Below are 13,858 nucleotides of genomic sequence, written 5' to 3' on the forward strand. Positions count from 1 at the left end.
CATGATTCGGCACTTCCTAACAAGCTTCTGATTGACGTGAAGAGCTGGGGATCCGAGCAAAATGAAAGGAATAAAAGACTTCGAGCATTGCTTCCTTTGCGATCTACGCTGGCACATAGGGCGACCCGACGAGACCTGAACTCGCCCATAATGACACTGCCATGCCTCCCTCTACAGCTCTTTGTACAAAAGAGCAACAGTACTTGCGCCAATTCACGCAAGTTAGAAATTGGGTCATACTTCAACATTCTCGATGAAGGGGTTCATTGAGAGGCCCGCCATGTCCAAAAGAGCGTTCAGGCCAGTACTACACTCGTTCAGGAGATATTCGCCCCCAGTGTTCTCGCGCAGATTCACCTGCAACGGAAGATCAAGAGCTTGGTCATATATTGCATATCCTTCGTGGGCATTCTAGTGGGGTTCTCACGGCAGCTACCCGAGCATTATGACCGAGTACGCCTACCTAGCATCACGACCGTGCGTATTTGTGCTTGTTCTGCTGCCGTGAGAGCATCCCAGTCGATACGGGTAGACGTACGCCTGGCTGGGCTGATCTAGCCGCCAACGCACCTTGTTGCCATATGGTCGATGCGTGTTGGGGCCGCATGCCACCGTCTTGAAGAGCTGCCAAAATTCTAAGATCAGAATCACAGGCACGTCATCTGCTCGCGAACCATTGAACAGCAGCATATACCATTGTTTACCGCTTTCCCAGTCCGCCTTGTCCCCATTCAATACGTTCCCTCGAGATTCTTAATTTTGTGTACCAATTGTGGCGAAGGTCCCTCCATTCATGCAGATGCCAGCCCAGCGTGAAGGCTCTACTCAAACCTTTCAGATTGATGGCTGATAGTCACTGACATCTACCAGTCCTCACTAGCATGAGAGGCTTTGGCGTCGCACTAACGGCTCTATTGCCCGAAACAAGCTTGCGCGTTGGTCTCGACGCAATGACTATGATAAGACGCGTCCATGGCAATATAATTGGTTCCAATGGCTGAATGTAGCTTTTTGTTCTCTTATCAGAAGACACTGAAATGCCCGACGAGGTTGATCTCCAGCATCACGTCCATGGACCATTTCAGGGTCCAAGGTCTTGAACTTAATAGAGAGACTTCGCTTGAGTGTTGTTAAGACTCAGGCGTTATCTCGATGACTTTAGGTCTGCGAGAGTCCTCATTGCCCAATATAGTACGAAGGTGCTGTGATCCACCGGCGGCAATACCAAGTCGCGTCCACGTGTGAGACACCACTAATGAGAAACACCCACTAAGCCAAGACCGTTGATGCGAGCAGCCTGCGCGTCCCGTAACGTGCGGAAGATTTCACGTCAAGGCCACTGCGTCTCTCCGAAACCCTGGCGCAGGAACTGACTTGTTGGCAATTATAGATCCTCGGTATGAGCAGGTCATTTGTTGCCATCGCTCGCCACTTCTTCACACGTTTCGATATTCTCAAGTTCAGTTGCAAAACAGAGCTTCTCAACGTCGTATGCGAATCGCGGCCTTCTCTGTCCCGGCTTCGCATTTGAAGCCTCAACTTCAGGTTTTGTACGCCAGGATCTTCAGCCAAGGCTTACTCCACAACATTTTCGTATGAGATCTATAGATACCGATCTCTACAGCCCTGTCCGTCTTTCTTGGATTTGCCACACGCACTCATGCCGCCAAAGTATCAAATTCGAAACAGACTCTAGCGGTGCTTGAAGAACATCAAACATTCGCTCCAGATGTCAACATGGCTGATTGCTACCGCTCTCATAGCATGTGCGATCGCACTGCCACGAGATCCTGAACATTCCCAACCCATCCAATTAAACCTCAGCACCTACTTCATACCAGAGAAGATCTTCAACGGACCCCCAATCAATGCCACACTGACGTCGAATTCTGAACCAAGTCTACTCGGCGATGGTTGGCAAATCAGATACGAGATAAACAATGACTCCCCAGTGAATTTATCTGCCGTACACGTCGATGAAACCGTCCGCTCAGCATTCGTAGACGCGAGAGGCTGGCCACCTTTCCAGTACATGCAGCCGGATCCCCAAAGGTACAATTTTCATAGTTGGCCTGAATATATTTTCATTACAGGATACATAGAGAATGAAGAGCGACTTGAATGGGGATGGCTGGCTGTAATGCTTACGTGGATTTACCTCTTCATCGGACGGAATCAGTACTCGAATGTGACTTGGAAGCCGGAGCAAGTGTTTATCACGAGGTACATTCCGGGGAAGTACGAGACTAACGGGAAATTATTGGGTTGGCTAACCACGACGACCGATCCTGACTTGAATGTCACCAATGGATATTCTTTGGGTTATGGATCCTCAGCGGCGAATGGTTCGGTTTCATTACCTACTTTAGCCATGTCCACATCTTAGAAGAGGCTGCAGGTACATATTTTGTTACACAGCAAGGCACCCTAAATATTTTTCGTAAAATGGCGGGCTCTTAGTGTCGTTTCCATATATGTTACATGTCGCTGTTGACTATCATAGTCTAGCAGACGTGGTAAATATCTTATGATAAGGGACTTGCGCAACCTTCAAAACAAAATCTTTATTCCTAAGAAGCCTTCTCTAAAGGTATATAAAAGCGCTTACCGACTAATCATTCAGAATTTAAGAAAATGGACCCTACGCCATACTATCCCTTTAATTGGCGCGGTCTCTATTTTCTTACGCCCTTTAATATCTACTTAGTAACGTCCTTAAGAACTTTTATTAAAACCTTCCCTAGCAATAAAGTCTCGGCGGAGAAGGCGCCTTGAGGCTATAATAAGAGAATAGACACCTCAAATGCCAGCTAAAGGAATAAGATACGGCATAGAATATCAAGGGGGCTATAATTCAAGCCTTTCACAAACCGCCACATCTAAGATCGACCTGAATCCGCTAATACCCTGACAACCACCAGCCACTCGATATCGTACTGTCTGGAGGTCGTTGTCCACGAGCTGGCTAGAGAAAGTAGGTATGCACGTAGGACCATTTTTTTCTTTTTGCAATGAATTGGCAGCTGTACATTATTCTGGGAGAACTGGCAAAAAAATTCCTTGTTTCTGCACGAGAGCGATTGGAATTAGAAGGAGTGGGATGGGGCGAGTAGGTGCTTCAGTGGTATAAGAAAGCTGCTTGTGCGTCTTTGGCGAACCTAAAAGCCGGTCGTGGAACCATTACGTCTTACGTATAAACCTACTATTCCTGATCGCCCCCCTCAGCTGTCCCAATCTCCCACCATTTCATCCATCCTCTCATGCACCGCGGCCCAGGCAATGATATCAAGACACACTCGTCAATCCAACAAGCCCCGCCCCCGCCCCCGAAACCCCGCCCTCCCCCTCCCCCTCCCCCTCCCCAGTCCCTTCCCCAAACGGCCCCCTGATCGTCACCGACAGCCGCCTTTCCTCACCCCTAAACACCCCGCTCACACCCATATTGATATCCGTTCGATCCGGGTTCGGGAACCAGAACTCCAACGTGCCGCTATATTCCGGCAATTTGTCGATATTGCACTTCAAGCGCGAGGACGGAGTGTTGCGTAGTGGGCCCTCGCACGTGTTGAGCCACATGTCATCGGCGGGTTGGGAGTAGACTTCTGCGCAGAACTGAGAGGTGGAGTCTGCGTACCAGCCTTGCAGCTGTTGTGTCGGGGCCGTGTTAGCGGGAATAGGGTCATCAATGGGAGAGGGGTCAGGGGGTTGGGAAGGGGGGGGGGAGGAAGGCATACTCTCATCAAATGAGCCGGTGAGAGCTCGAATTGGTACGCTCCTTCAGGAAAAGGCCCACACAGATGCCCACCGCCAATCTCGGTTTCGTTAGTGGTTTCTGCAATGAGAGGCATAGAGAGCGCCGTTGTGGCTAGAAGTGTTAGCAGGCCGTAGGCCGGTACGGGAAGCATTGTCTAGGGTGAAATAGAGAATATGTTGGTCTTCGGCAAGGACGAGTCAGAGGCTGTTTGCTCGATGTTTGTTCGACGAGTGTCAGTGCGCAGGGCGCGTGTTTGCTTGTGAGTCAGTAATGTTTCGCGCGGTCGAGATCTGGGGGGAGTGTGCGAGGGTGGTTCCGATTTGCGATCGTGGGATGCGAGCGCGAGTGAGTTGAGACAGTCGTTCAGATGGCGATGCAGGAACTTGCGACAGGCTGGCTGGTTTTTCTTCATTGTGTTCGGGGATTATTGATGTGAAGGGGATGGAACTTGTGTTATTGATGTCCGCAGTAGTGGAAGGTGTGGTTGTATCTAGCCAAGAGGAAAGATGTGTTGGACGAATTGGTGACTTTAGATCAGCATAGTATTGCTTGCAATATTATCTTATAGCAGCTATAAAATCTTTAGTGCCTTCTCTGAATTATAACAGAAATGCTAGAGGCACTAAAAGGGTATGAAAGAATTAAGAAACGACTAACTTTTCATATATTTAGAATTGAAATGACTCGAGGCGCTTTGGACTAGATTAGCGACGTCAATTTCAACGTTTATGCTGCTCAGTACTACCTCTCCTAGTACGACTTCAATCAGCACCTGCCACATTAAAACCTATGACCTAATGTCCTCGTCCTGCAATCTCTCACATAAGCTTGAAAATTAGCGATCTTAAAAGATTTCAAGATATCCACAAGCCATAATCATTGACAGCGTCTTCTCCGATAACCCAAACAGCGAGCTGAACTACGAGTACGGGGTTCCGGCAGCCCATCTATCACAACGCATCGCCAACAAACCCCGGCGGCGCAAGAGCAAGTGGCTGCTCCACATGAACTGGATACGTAGGCAAAGCATCTTGGGGGAACTCCCCATCGATCTTCACACCACATCTCACGACACGCTTACCACCGTACCCAGGATTCTCGCACACCCAGTCCTTCCCGCCTACATCGTCGGGCACTTTGACATGCGCGAGCTTAAGAAACCCCTCGTCCTGAAATGTTACGCTGCGAGATCTTATCAGCACATGCTTTGAGAATGTGTCCATTTGACAGATAGGGCCATGTAGAGTGACCCTTGGGTAGAAGTCCCCCCCCCTCCCCCCTCTTTAAAGGGCAGGAGACGAGGAAACGGCGCAAAGACTCACGTATGCCACACATCGAGCTCAAAATTCGCCTTCGTCCAATCATCATCGTCTTTCGGCGCTTCCGCAATCTTCAACCCTACACTACTCACGTTGACGGTGCCGCCATACCCGTATCCGTCGTCCTCGAGGCACGGCGCCATATAAGGAAACACTTGCGCCCCCCGCCTCCCCAGCCAGCGCTGAAGTGGCACGATTTCCCCGCGCCCCAAGGGTCGGTGAAGTTGAAGATCAAGGAAAAGACGCCTTCGCCGGCGCCGAGGTCGTCGCGCGCGCTGAATTGCAGGCCGGATACTTGGAGGTCGAAATTTGCGGTCGGGTTGGAGGTGACTTGGAGGGCGTTGTTAGGGGTTATGGTTTGCGCGGTGGTGAGGAAGGTGAGGGAGGAGAGGGTGAAGAAGCACGATGGGAGGGAGGACGGGAGCTTCATTGCTGCGTTGAGGGGGAAAGGGGGGCGAGCTGGGCTTGATGGGTGGGGTGGTGGGCTGTTATCACTAGATATCTGGTTTGCGGACTTATAACCTTTTTATGGTGGTTTGGGAAGGGCTTTTTATACTTCTCGCTGGCACCGCCGGTGTCGTCACTCGCTTCAGTCGTGTCGACCGCGTGTCGCAGGATCTTTAGATATTATCCTGTGAAGGCTGCTCGCTTGTTCTGTTGATGCGGCTATGGTGGGATTGCTGATTTGTTTCTAAACGTTCGGCGTATGATCGACATATTCGTTCATTGAGAATCGACATTGGTTGAACTGCTTTTGATTTCAAGGCATTGTCTTGCTTCACGTAAAAGAAACGCTGTCGAGTCCAAGCAGAAGTAGCTCTGAGAGAATAGCTCTGGGCGGTGCACGCGTATTCGAGGAGGCTGTAATGTGTGAGGAGCAGTGCGAATGTCTCGGATCCTTCTCAATTAGCGGGTGTGTCGTAGGTTCTTATTATATCAATGTGATCTTGAGAAGTCAGTCGCAAAAGGCACAAGTGCCAAGATTGACGCTTTCGCTCGCGTGAGGTAAGTGCTAGAGCCTTCTCTATCAAGGTGTAATTCGAAGTGCAGACATCTTAAGATCAAGGCTAATAAGAATTACACCTTTTTGGATATCTTTTGCGATTTAAGGCAGTCTTCTCCACCTTAATGAAAATTAATAGAGACTCCGTTGGGGTAATAAAATTTCTCTTCATTAACTTCCTCCAGCTACACTTCGATCAAAATGACATCTCCAAGTACTACCATCTTAACGCCAGACTTTAGCAGCAACTAGGAAGCCCCATCTTTACCTCCTATCTCGACCAATGACCCGATGGGTCTCCTCTCTGTCCCGTCTTTGTCCCGTAACTCATATTTCCCGTCAAAACCTCAAACATCACATCTTCACCCCACACATCTTTACAAAGCTCCGTCTCCTTTCTTAGGATCCTCTCTCTAGTTTCTTGATCTCCCGCGCCAACCGACGCAGCGTTTAGGAAGAGGCACATGGCCAAACTTCCCAGGGGCCGATAAATGTCCGCTTGCTCCGCTAATTCCAAAATTTCGCTTGCCAGCTGTGCTGAGTGCTGCTTGACGGCGGCCGATGGACCTTGGAGCAGGGTTTGTTGATTGTTGAGGATGAGGTTGAGTGAGAGCGCGGAGGCAAGGGTTCGGAGAGCGTAGCAGTGCGAGCGTCGGGCCTCTAGAGTGAGTTGTGCACCATCGGCAGATGTTCGCGACTTATTTCGTTGTTGCCAGCGATTGCGCAGGTCGTTGAGGATGGGGATGAAAGTACTTTGGACGCAGTAGAGCTCCAGAAGGACCTCATGGGGGTTTGGACTGGGTTTTTGGCTCTCCGGACGGAGAACTTCGCGGCACGAGGAGACCACGTGTGTCAGGCGGGCGAGCTGGTTCATGAGAGCGGTATCTGTTGGGCCATTTGAGACGCCCGTAATAACGAGGCTCTTCCATTCTCGGCGATTATGGCGCATATCCGAGCCAACTAGGGCTTCGACGAGCTATCATGTAGCCCCCATGTCAGCGAGCGGTCTAGGATTAGATGAGATTTACGTACGGCTGGACCTCTCAGCGCGGACAAGACCACGCGCTCGAGGTCGTCACTCGGATTTTGAGACCTGCGATCATTGAGGAACTGAATGGCGCCTCGATAATGCATGGCAGGGGCCTTATTGGCGCCCATAAAAAGCTACCCCGTGTATCAGTGTTAGATAGGATACATGGGTTTCCATCGTACCACAAACCTCGCAGATGGGCAGCATCATGACCGCACATAGCGTCTCCGGGGTCTTCGCTTTGGCAGGGACATCGATACATCGGTGCAAAGCAGTCAAGGCTCGCGAATGCTTGATCAGAAGATCGGCATTGGGCTCACGAAAACCGCTACGGTATCTCTTGTACCCCGCCACGAGGGCCTCTGCAGCGGCATCCAGCGCCTCATTCCTCCCTAGCCGCTTAGGCACTTCATTCAGGAAGCCCCCAAAGTTTCCAGCCAGCTGGTAGCTGACATCGATAGTGGGGGACACGGTACCAATGAAAGCCCCTGTCAAGGTCGTCAAGCTATTGTTTAAGCGCTGTCCAGGGTCTACAGCGAAGGCTACTACTGCGCTCGTGCTTGAGGTGGGGAGTGCTGCGCGGTAGTAGTCTTTCAACCGCTGGCTCTCGTCTTTGAACGTGTAGCGCTGTCTGCCGAAGCCGACGCAGGGGATATCGGCGTGGCAGCAGTAGGAGCAGCCTGAGGTTAAAGACGCGTCACACTGGACTTCTCAGTCTTACGTTGTATAGTACTACACTGGTCTCATACCTTTTTCTTGCGCCGACGGCAAGCATCGCAGCCAAGGCTTCTGGGGACTCCTACCATCGCGGCTTATTGGAGGAGAAATAGGAGACATATGGCGAAGATGTCGCCACATTTAACGAGAATCGCACACGAGCACACCGCTGAGCTGAGTCAATGTTGAGATGAGTAACGATGCGACATGAGGTTGAATTGCACGTAAGCAAGTGCTCTCTCGCCCCGACCAATCAGCAGTCCGTCGCTGTTTCTGACCAGAAGCGGTTAGCATGAGCGCAGCACCCTCTTGCGGCAGGCTCAGGCCTGTCAGTACCGAGAAGTCTAGACAGTGTTGAGTGATAGATTGATAAGACTTTGATTGCGGGGATAGCACAAGTAGAGCCACAGAGTAATTGGAGAAAGCGTCTGCTGTTGGAAGGAAGTGGAGGAGGAGGCAACGCGGAGAAAGATTCTGAAGTGCCAAGACTGAGTGTCGGGCAGTCAGTGTGGAAGACTTGGCAATCTACACGATCTTTCAAATCTTATCCCTGACTACTCAGGCTACTTTGCGAGTCTATTCTTAAGCCCCTATCAGCTCATTCTTCGGCTCTGAATCCTAAGATTTCATCTCATAGCTTCTGCGAAAGTTCATCACCAGAAGTGTCTGACTCATGGTTCACGAATCAAAGTCGCGAAATGAGTACTCTCATGCTAAGGTCGAGACGTGTGGCAGAGGGAGCAACGCATGGGCTCGGCTTGCTAAAAGGGCAGAAGCGCTCTGCAAGCACCGTCCGTCAAGTGACACCGTATGCAGTGTTCGGACTATTGAAAGGCGCTGGTGATTCTCGTTGCAGCTGCAAGTACCCGTTCTCGTCGCCGCTCGGGTCAGGCGGTGCTGCGCTGCCTGGAATCTCGCTCAGGATAATAACCAGTCCTTCATAAAATGGTCGCCAGAGGGAAAACGTGCAATATCTGCGCCATTACCCCCGTTTACTCTCACTTAGCGTAGATCTGATCTAATGGCTGAGCGAAGTGTTCGGCCTCAACCTTTCCAAGATCAGGGGCAGCAAGGCAACCTGCAGGCTTTGCCACCGATTGGTAAGGCAGAGAGTGAATCCAATATGGAAGGCTTTACTGATGACTTCTTGTACGTAGAGCTGCACATAACACGAGCTCATGATGTTGACCACGGTCAGTGATCAAGCTTTAGTGAAGTGTATGACCAGGAAGCCGGTCACACTTCACTTTTTTCCTTCAATCGGGTACTGTGAAGACGTTGGCTGACGAAGGCCTCTAGGGCCTGATAAACGCTTCATGTCAAGGCTAAGAACACGAATTTCTAGCCTTCTGAATGGGCAGCGACGTGGGAATATCCCTGATTGGCCATTAGACAAAATAAGCCAAGTCTGTGAGTAAGGCCATTGCTCTTCGAAGCGATTGACTTAGTCTCCAGTTCATGATCAGCCAATTGGTTATCCTTCGCTTGCGCAGTATATTTTGAGCGAGCCTGGCAACGGCTTCCTCATATTTAGGAAGTTCGCGTACCTGCAAACGAGATTGCTATTACAGAAGCAAGAGCGAATCAGCGGACTTGAGAAGAAGCTTCGTGATCTTGATAGACTGGCTGCGGCTTCAGACCCGGAAAGTGTCAAGTCTAGAGCATTTGATGATAGTAATAGCGCCCGCCAGGAGCTTTTCGAGGAGATCGACAGCCGGCTCGGAGATTACTGTATGCATTTGCTTCTTAGGCTTTCATTCAGTTCTAATGATTCTTCAAAGTTTGTCTTGTAGGTACACTAAAGGAGATGGCAATGATGAAATAACCAAGCAGACAGAGCGCCGAGGGACTAGCGCGTTATGTCAGTCACTATAATTGCTTGGTGGAAGACGATCGGAGATTCTTACACGAGGCGAACGATCATGTCTCGCTTGCAGAAGACAAGGAAGACGGCTATCTAGATGTTGCCATTCACAACTTGATTCATCTCTGTCTGCCAAAGTCAATTGTCAAGGTTTGATAGTTCGTCAACGATATAAAATTGCTTCGTTTGACATAATGATAGAAATTACTTTGTCGATCACGCAAGCCGGATATAGAGTACGCAGGGACCACATACTACAGCGACAAACGCGTGGACCTCTATGTCCGTTGTATGCTTACTTTTACCTCCGTGACTCTTTTGATGGGTCCCGCATCCGTATTGCTGTTTGTGAAAGGACATAATGCTCTTAAGTTTGCCGTCATCATTGTTGCCACCGTGGGATTCTCGATGGTTTGCAACATCGCGACAAGGGGCAAGCGAGTAGAGGTTAGTTTTATATTCAAATGGAATTCCAATAATGCGATTCTTTTGAGGGTTTGGGCTTGCTCCTCGAGCGGTTCAATTTTGGCGCCTGCTCCGTATGCTGAGACTTTTGCTGACCTTTCCAATAGATTTTCGCTGCCACATGCGCGTAAGTTCATCTTCTTTGATACAATCATCAAGCCATAGTCTTTGATATGCTTGCTAATCCACCGGATATCCAAGTTACACAGCCGCACTCTGCGTTTTCTTGGCGAACATAAATCCCGGGTAGTTTTACGTTTCGACTAGCCCAAATGTGGCGATTATATATATACGCATGATTGAATGATTCTGGTTTGAGCTATTGAATCCACATACGAAAGTGTTTGCTACGAGTTCTTCTTACAGTGTCGCCTCGAAAACTCTCACGCTTCTTTGAGCTATCCGCTTTGGTGGCAAGCGAAACACGCACAAAAAGCTGCGCCACGGCTCTAGATTTTCTGCACGCTAGGATCAATTCAGAGCCACAAATCTATCATGACCTTACACAGACTCATACCTGTGGCGTGAAAGCCCTTAGATCTTCGAGATTGCACTATGACATTGTCAATGAGAAACAAGGTGGCGCGCCCAATGGAGAATGAGAGCGATTCTCCACGACACATACTTGCGACACCTCCCTTGCCATCGCTACATTCTTATACTCCTGTTCCCATCAAATTCTCTTCCTTCTCTCCATACATGATCTGCAAGAGTCGGCTCACCAACCTCAGTTCTTTGATCTTTTTCCTCCAAGCTCAATTATAAATTAAGACAAGAGTGCAGCATGCCGAGCTATATAAACCGTCGCAAATCTAATTTAGAGCCTTCTAATCGACACTCGCGGCAGCGAAGACAAGATGCTGGAAAAATTACAAGGTCAGTTTCTAAGACCATAATCATGACAATTTAGTCAACGTAGTTTGCATCGTGTGGGCTCCGAATATTGACAAGTTTTTTCTAGCGAACCAGACATTCATGATGGGTCCTCAAAGATAGGGGATCAAGTGGAGCGAGTGTCTAAGGAATGCACAAGGAGTGGCCGACAAGAAGAAAATCTCATGGCATCCTACGAAGCAGGCTATGACAGCTTCATGTCAGATGAATACAATGATGTTGAGCCTGAAACCGCCGCTTCATCAAAGGACGAGAGATATCAACAAGTCGCTCCAGGAAGCGGAACTCTGGGAAGCACCAGCCACAGACCGAGTGAGAGAATTGGAGCGAAGGATAATGGCTCTCCAAAGACGCATGTGAGAGCTTAACGTTGAATTGACGACGTCAATGTTCGCTCATGTTTGCAGCATTGCCGACCTCAAGATACCTCGAGTCGACCAGGCGACCAGGTGTACAATTTGCTATCAGGTCAAGATATTGTCAACACATCGTCGCAATCGCGTGACACTGAGGATTTAGACGCGCAAAGATCAACATATGGTGTCAGTGATCGTACATACGGGAATGACGAGTGGTATGGTTCTGGTCAAGACAATGGCAAATCTCGTAAATAGTCCTAAGGAGGCGAGGATCTGATTTCTTGTCGATAGTAAAGGAGTTTGGGACCGTTTGCATGGCGAAAGCTTCAGATTAATGCTAATCATAATCATAATGAGGGAAGAGTAAATAAATGGATCTAGACTTACATGTGCAAACGATATCATACTGGCTGGATTGAATATTGACCTTGCATCCTATGATCTTTGAGCTAAACGGACCTAGAGTCGGTGGCTGAATGATGAGAATTCGACCATGCGCCGAAGGCCGGCAAGATTTGCGAACAAGTATCCACTGAGTTTTTTTGAATTCTCGACTTCGTGCTATGTGCCAGTGATGATACAATTCCAATGCAGGGCAATACCACGATAAGACCTCAATATACCCGTGAGCAATTGCGATTGATTGCGAATGAATGGTCTCTTTCCCTCCACTTAACCATACACAGCTTCCTCCTTCCCTCAGACCTCTTTGAATCTTTCAGGCCGACTAACCCTCAAAAGCCTCAACCCTTAGATATTTCCACTAGATGTCCAAGCATATGAGCTGCTTTGGCAATTTGCTAGGACTCGGTAGTTAGATTATCGTTCACTACGGGACATGCGACTGAAATTTAAGCGTAGCCGAAGCCGCCCGAAGAAAATCGTCGTTCAATTGAGATGCAATCATTCCTTCGCACGTCCTCAATCTTCAAACTCGCACGCCATCACGATTTTCAAACTTCAGTTCCATAGGAACCACACGCTTGACCTCCTTTACAAAATTCCTACAATTGTCACACATTGCTACCTTGCTGACCTTGATAGTTCCTTCAACAGCTTTCGCCGGCTTGACCAAGCTCAAATCCATGTCTTCCCCATCCTGGGCGACGGCTTCGTCATTATCACTGTCAAGAAGCACATGTTTCGCTATATAGAATGCCAGCAATTGCTTCTCCACGTGCGAAGCGAAAACTGGCCTCTATCTTGATGCCTAAGCTTGAAGCTAGTTTTATTACCTCTCCTGTCCATCTGTCGTTGTCGAGCACGTTCTCGCTCCATCCGTTATGGCTGAAGCCGCTCATGGCACTGACTATGGGGAAAAGAGGCCCACGATCTAGGCGGCCAACGGCTTTTTTCGGATCAGGAATCGGATATTGTATCCCTAGCTCCAGATAGTTGATGAAGATGGGCTGTGCGCTCAGGTTAGGCTCGAGAAAGATACCAGGACGGTGTTGCCGAGACTTTGATTGGCAAGGCTTCTGTGGTGGCTTTTCTCCAGTGATACTTTGCAGCTTTATTGCGATATGGCGACGGTGCAGATCAGCATCTCGTGGCTCTCGGTGATGGCTATGTCGCTCCCTTTCGCTAGTATTACGGCGAGATGGTAATGCCAGATCATATGCACTCCTTCCTTTTATGTCTCTCAAGGTGGCGTCGACTCCAGCGCTGAGTAGGTGTTCGACAACCTGAAGTCTACCCCAGAGAGCCGCCGCCATGAGTGGCGTTCGCCCTCTTTTGTTGGGCTTCTCTTTGTCACAGCCGTTGTCTTGAAGCCATTGCAGAAGCCTGAGATGCCCTTCTGTCGCAGCAAGAAATATGCCATTCCGTTCATACTCGTCGTGGGCGGCGAAGTAGTTGTCATCACTGGTTCCAACAAGCTTCCGAATCTCTGCAGGTTTATTTAAGATGCAAGCAGAGATGTAGCTGTTGCGACGGAACTCTGGATCTTGCATCATGTCTTTCCATATGTCGCCCGACGTCATGTTTTCAAGTTCTTCCTTGCTATATCTTGGTCTATCGCGCAATTTCATCCGTTCAATAGCCGCTTGCAGCTGTGCGGTTTGTTCAGATTCGTCTGCCTCAGAATCGACATCATCGATGGCACAGTGTACGGATGCTCCGTCTTCACTTATACTTGCCGCCTCCTCGTCATCTTCGGTGGTCTGTTGCAGGCCCACAGTCACAAATTTCCATTCGTCTTTGTCAATCTCCCAAGACGTCTGTTCTCCAATATCCTCAAAGGGATAGCGTAGTCGATACTGAGTCGAGTCATAAGAGCCATTTATATGACAATGAGACTCGCGGCACTGCCCGACTAGAGTCCCTTGACATGCGTGAGAGACGCCCGTTCCGTGATGATGTTTTCTCTGACAGTAAGGGCATCTAATTTCCACTGATCTAGCGTCCCATTGAAGTACATTCGCGGCTGGTACGAACGCCATCTCGCAAATCTA

The 13,858-nt window shown here is 49.3% G+C and overlaps 4 protein-coding genes across 4 annotated transcripts; 1 reads left to right on the forward strand and 3 right to left on the reverse strand.

Moving 5' to 3' along the window:
* Positions 1-4,704: 4,704 nt before the first annotated feature.
* On the reverse strand, positions 4,705-5,216 carry KY384_007287 (uncharacterized protein; the record flags this gene model as incomplete). The annotated part of the gene is made up of 2 exons (XM_044815778.1): positions 4,705-4,936; positions 5,077-5,216. The coding sequence occupies 2 exons, from the start codon at positions 5,214-5,216 to the stop codon at positions 4,705-4,707; spliced, it is 372 nt and encodes a 123-aa protein (XP_044667652.1).
* A 1,131-nt stretch (positions 5,217-6,347) lies between these two features.
* Positions 6,348-7,881, reverse strand: KY384_007288 (uncharacterized protein; the record flags this gene model as incomplete). The annotated part of the gene is made up of 4 exons (XM_044815779.1): positions 6,348-7,052; positions 7,109-7,240; positions 7,296-7,737; positions 7,856-7,881. 4 exons carry the CDS (start codon positions 7,879-7,881, stop codon positions 6,348-6,350), a joined length of 1,305 nt encoding a protein of 434 aa, XP_044667653.1.
* Positions 7,882-8,844: 963 nt separating this feature from the next.
* On the forward strand, positions 8,845-11,414 carry KY384_007289 (uncharacterized protein; the record flags this gene model as incomplete). Its single annotated transcript, XM_044815780.1, has 7 exons — positions 8,845-9,016; positions 9,123-9,233; positions 9,279-9,603; positions 9,657-9,837; positions 9,889-10,134; positions 10,260-10,279; positions 11,114-11,414. The coding sequence occupies 7 exons, from the start codon at positions 8,845-8,847 to the stop codon at positions 11,412-11,414; spliced, it is 1,356 nt and encodes a 451-aa protein (XP_044667654.1).
* A 919-nt stretch (positions 11,415-12,333) lies between these two features.
* Positions 12,334-13,846, reverse strand: KY384_007290 (uncharacterized protein; the record flags this gene model as incomplete). The annotated part of the gene is made up of 3 exons (XM_044815781.1): positions 12,334-12,603; positions 12,716-13,663; positions 13,823-13,846. The coding sequence occupies 3 exons, from the start codon at positions 13,844-13,846 to the stop codon at positions 12,334-12,336; spliced, it is 1,242 nt and encodes a 413-aa protein (XP_044667655.1).
* Between the last annotated feature and the right edge of the window lie 12 nt (positions 13,847-13,858).

This window comes from Bacidia gigantensis (assembly GCF_019456465.1).
Source record: "Bacidia gigantensis strain McMullin 20006 chromosome Unknown contig_255, whole genome shotgun sequence".
Classification (NCBI taxonomy): domain Eukaryota; kingdom Fungi; phylum Ascomycota; class Lecanoromycetes; order Lecanorales; family Ramalinaceae; genus Bacidia; species Bacidia gigantensis.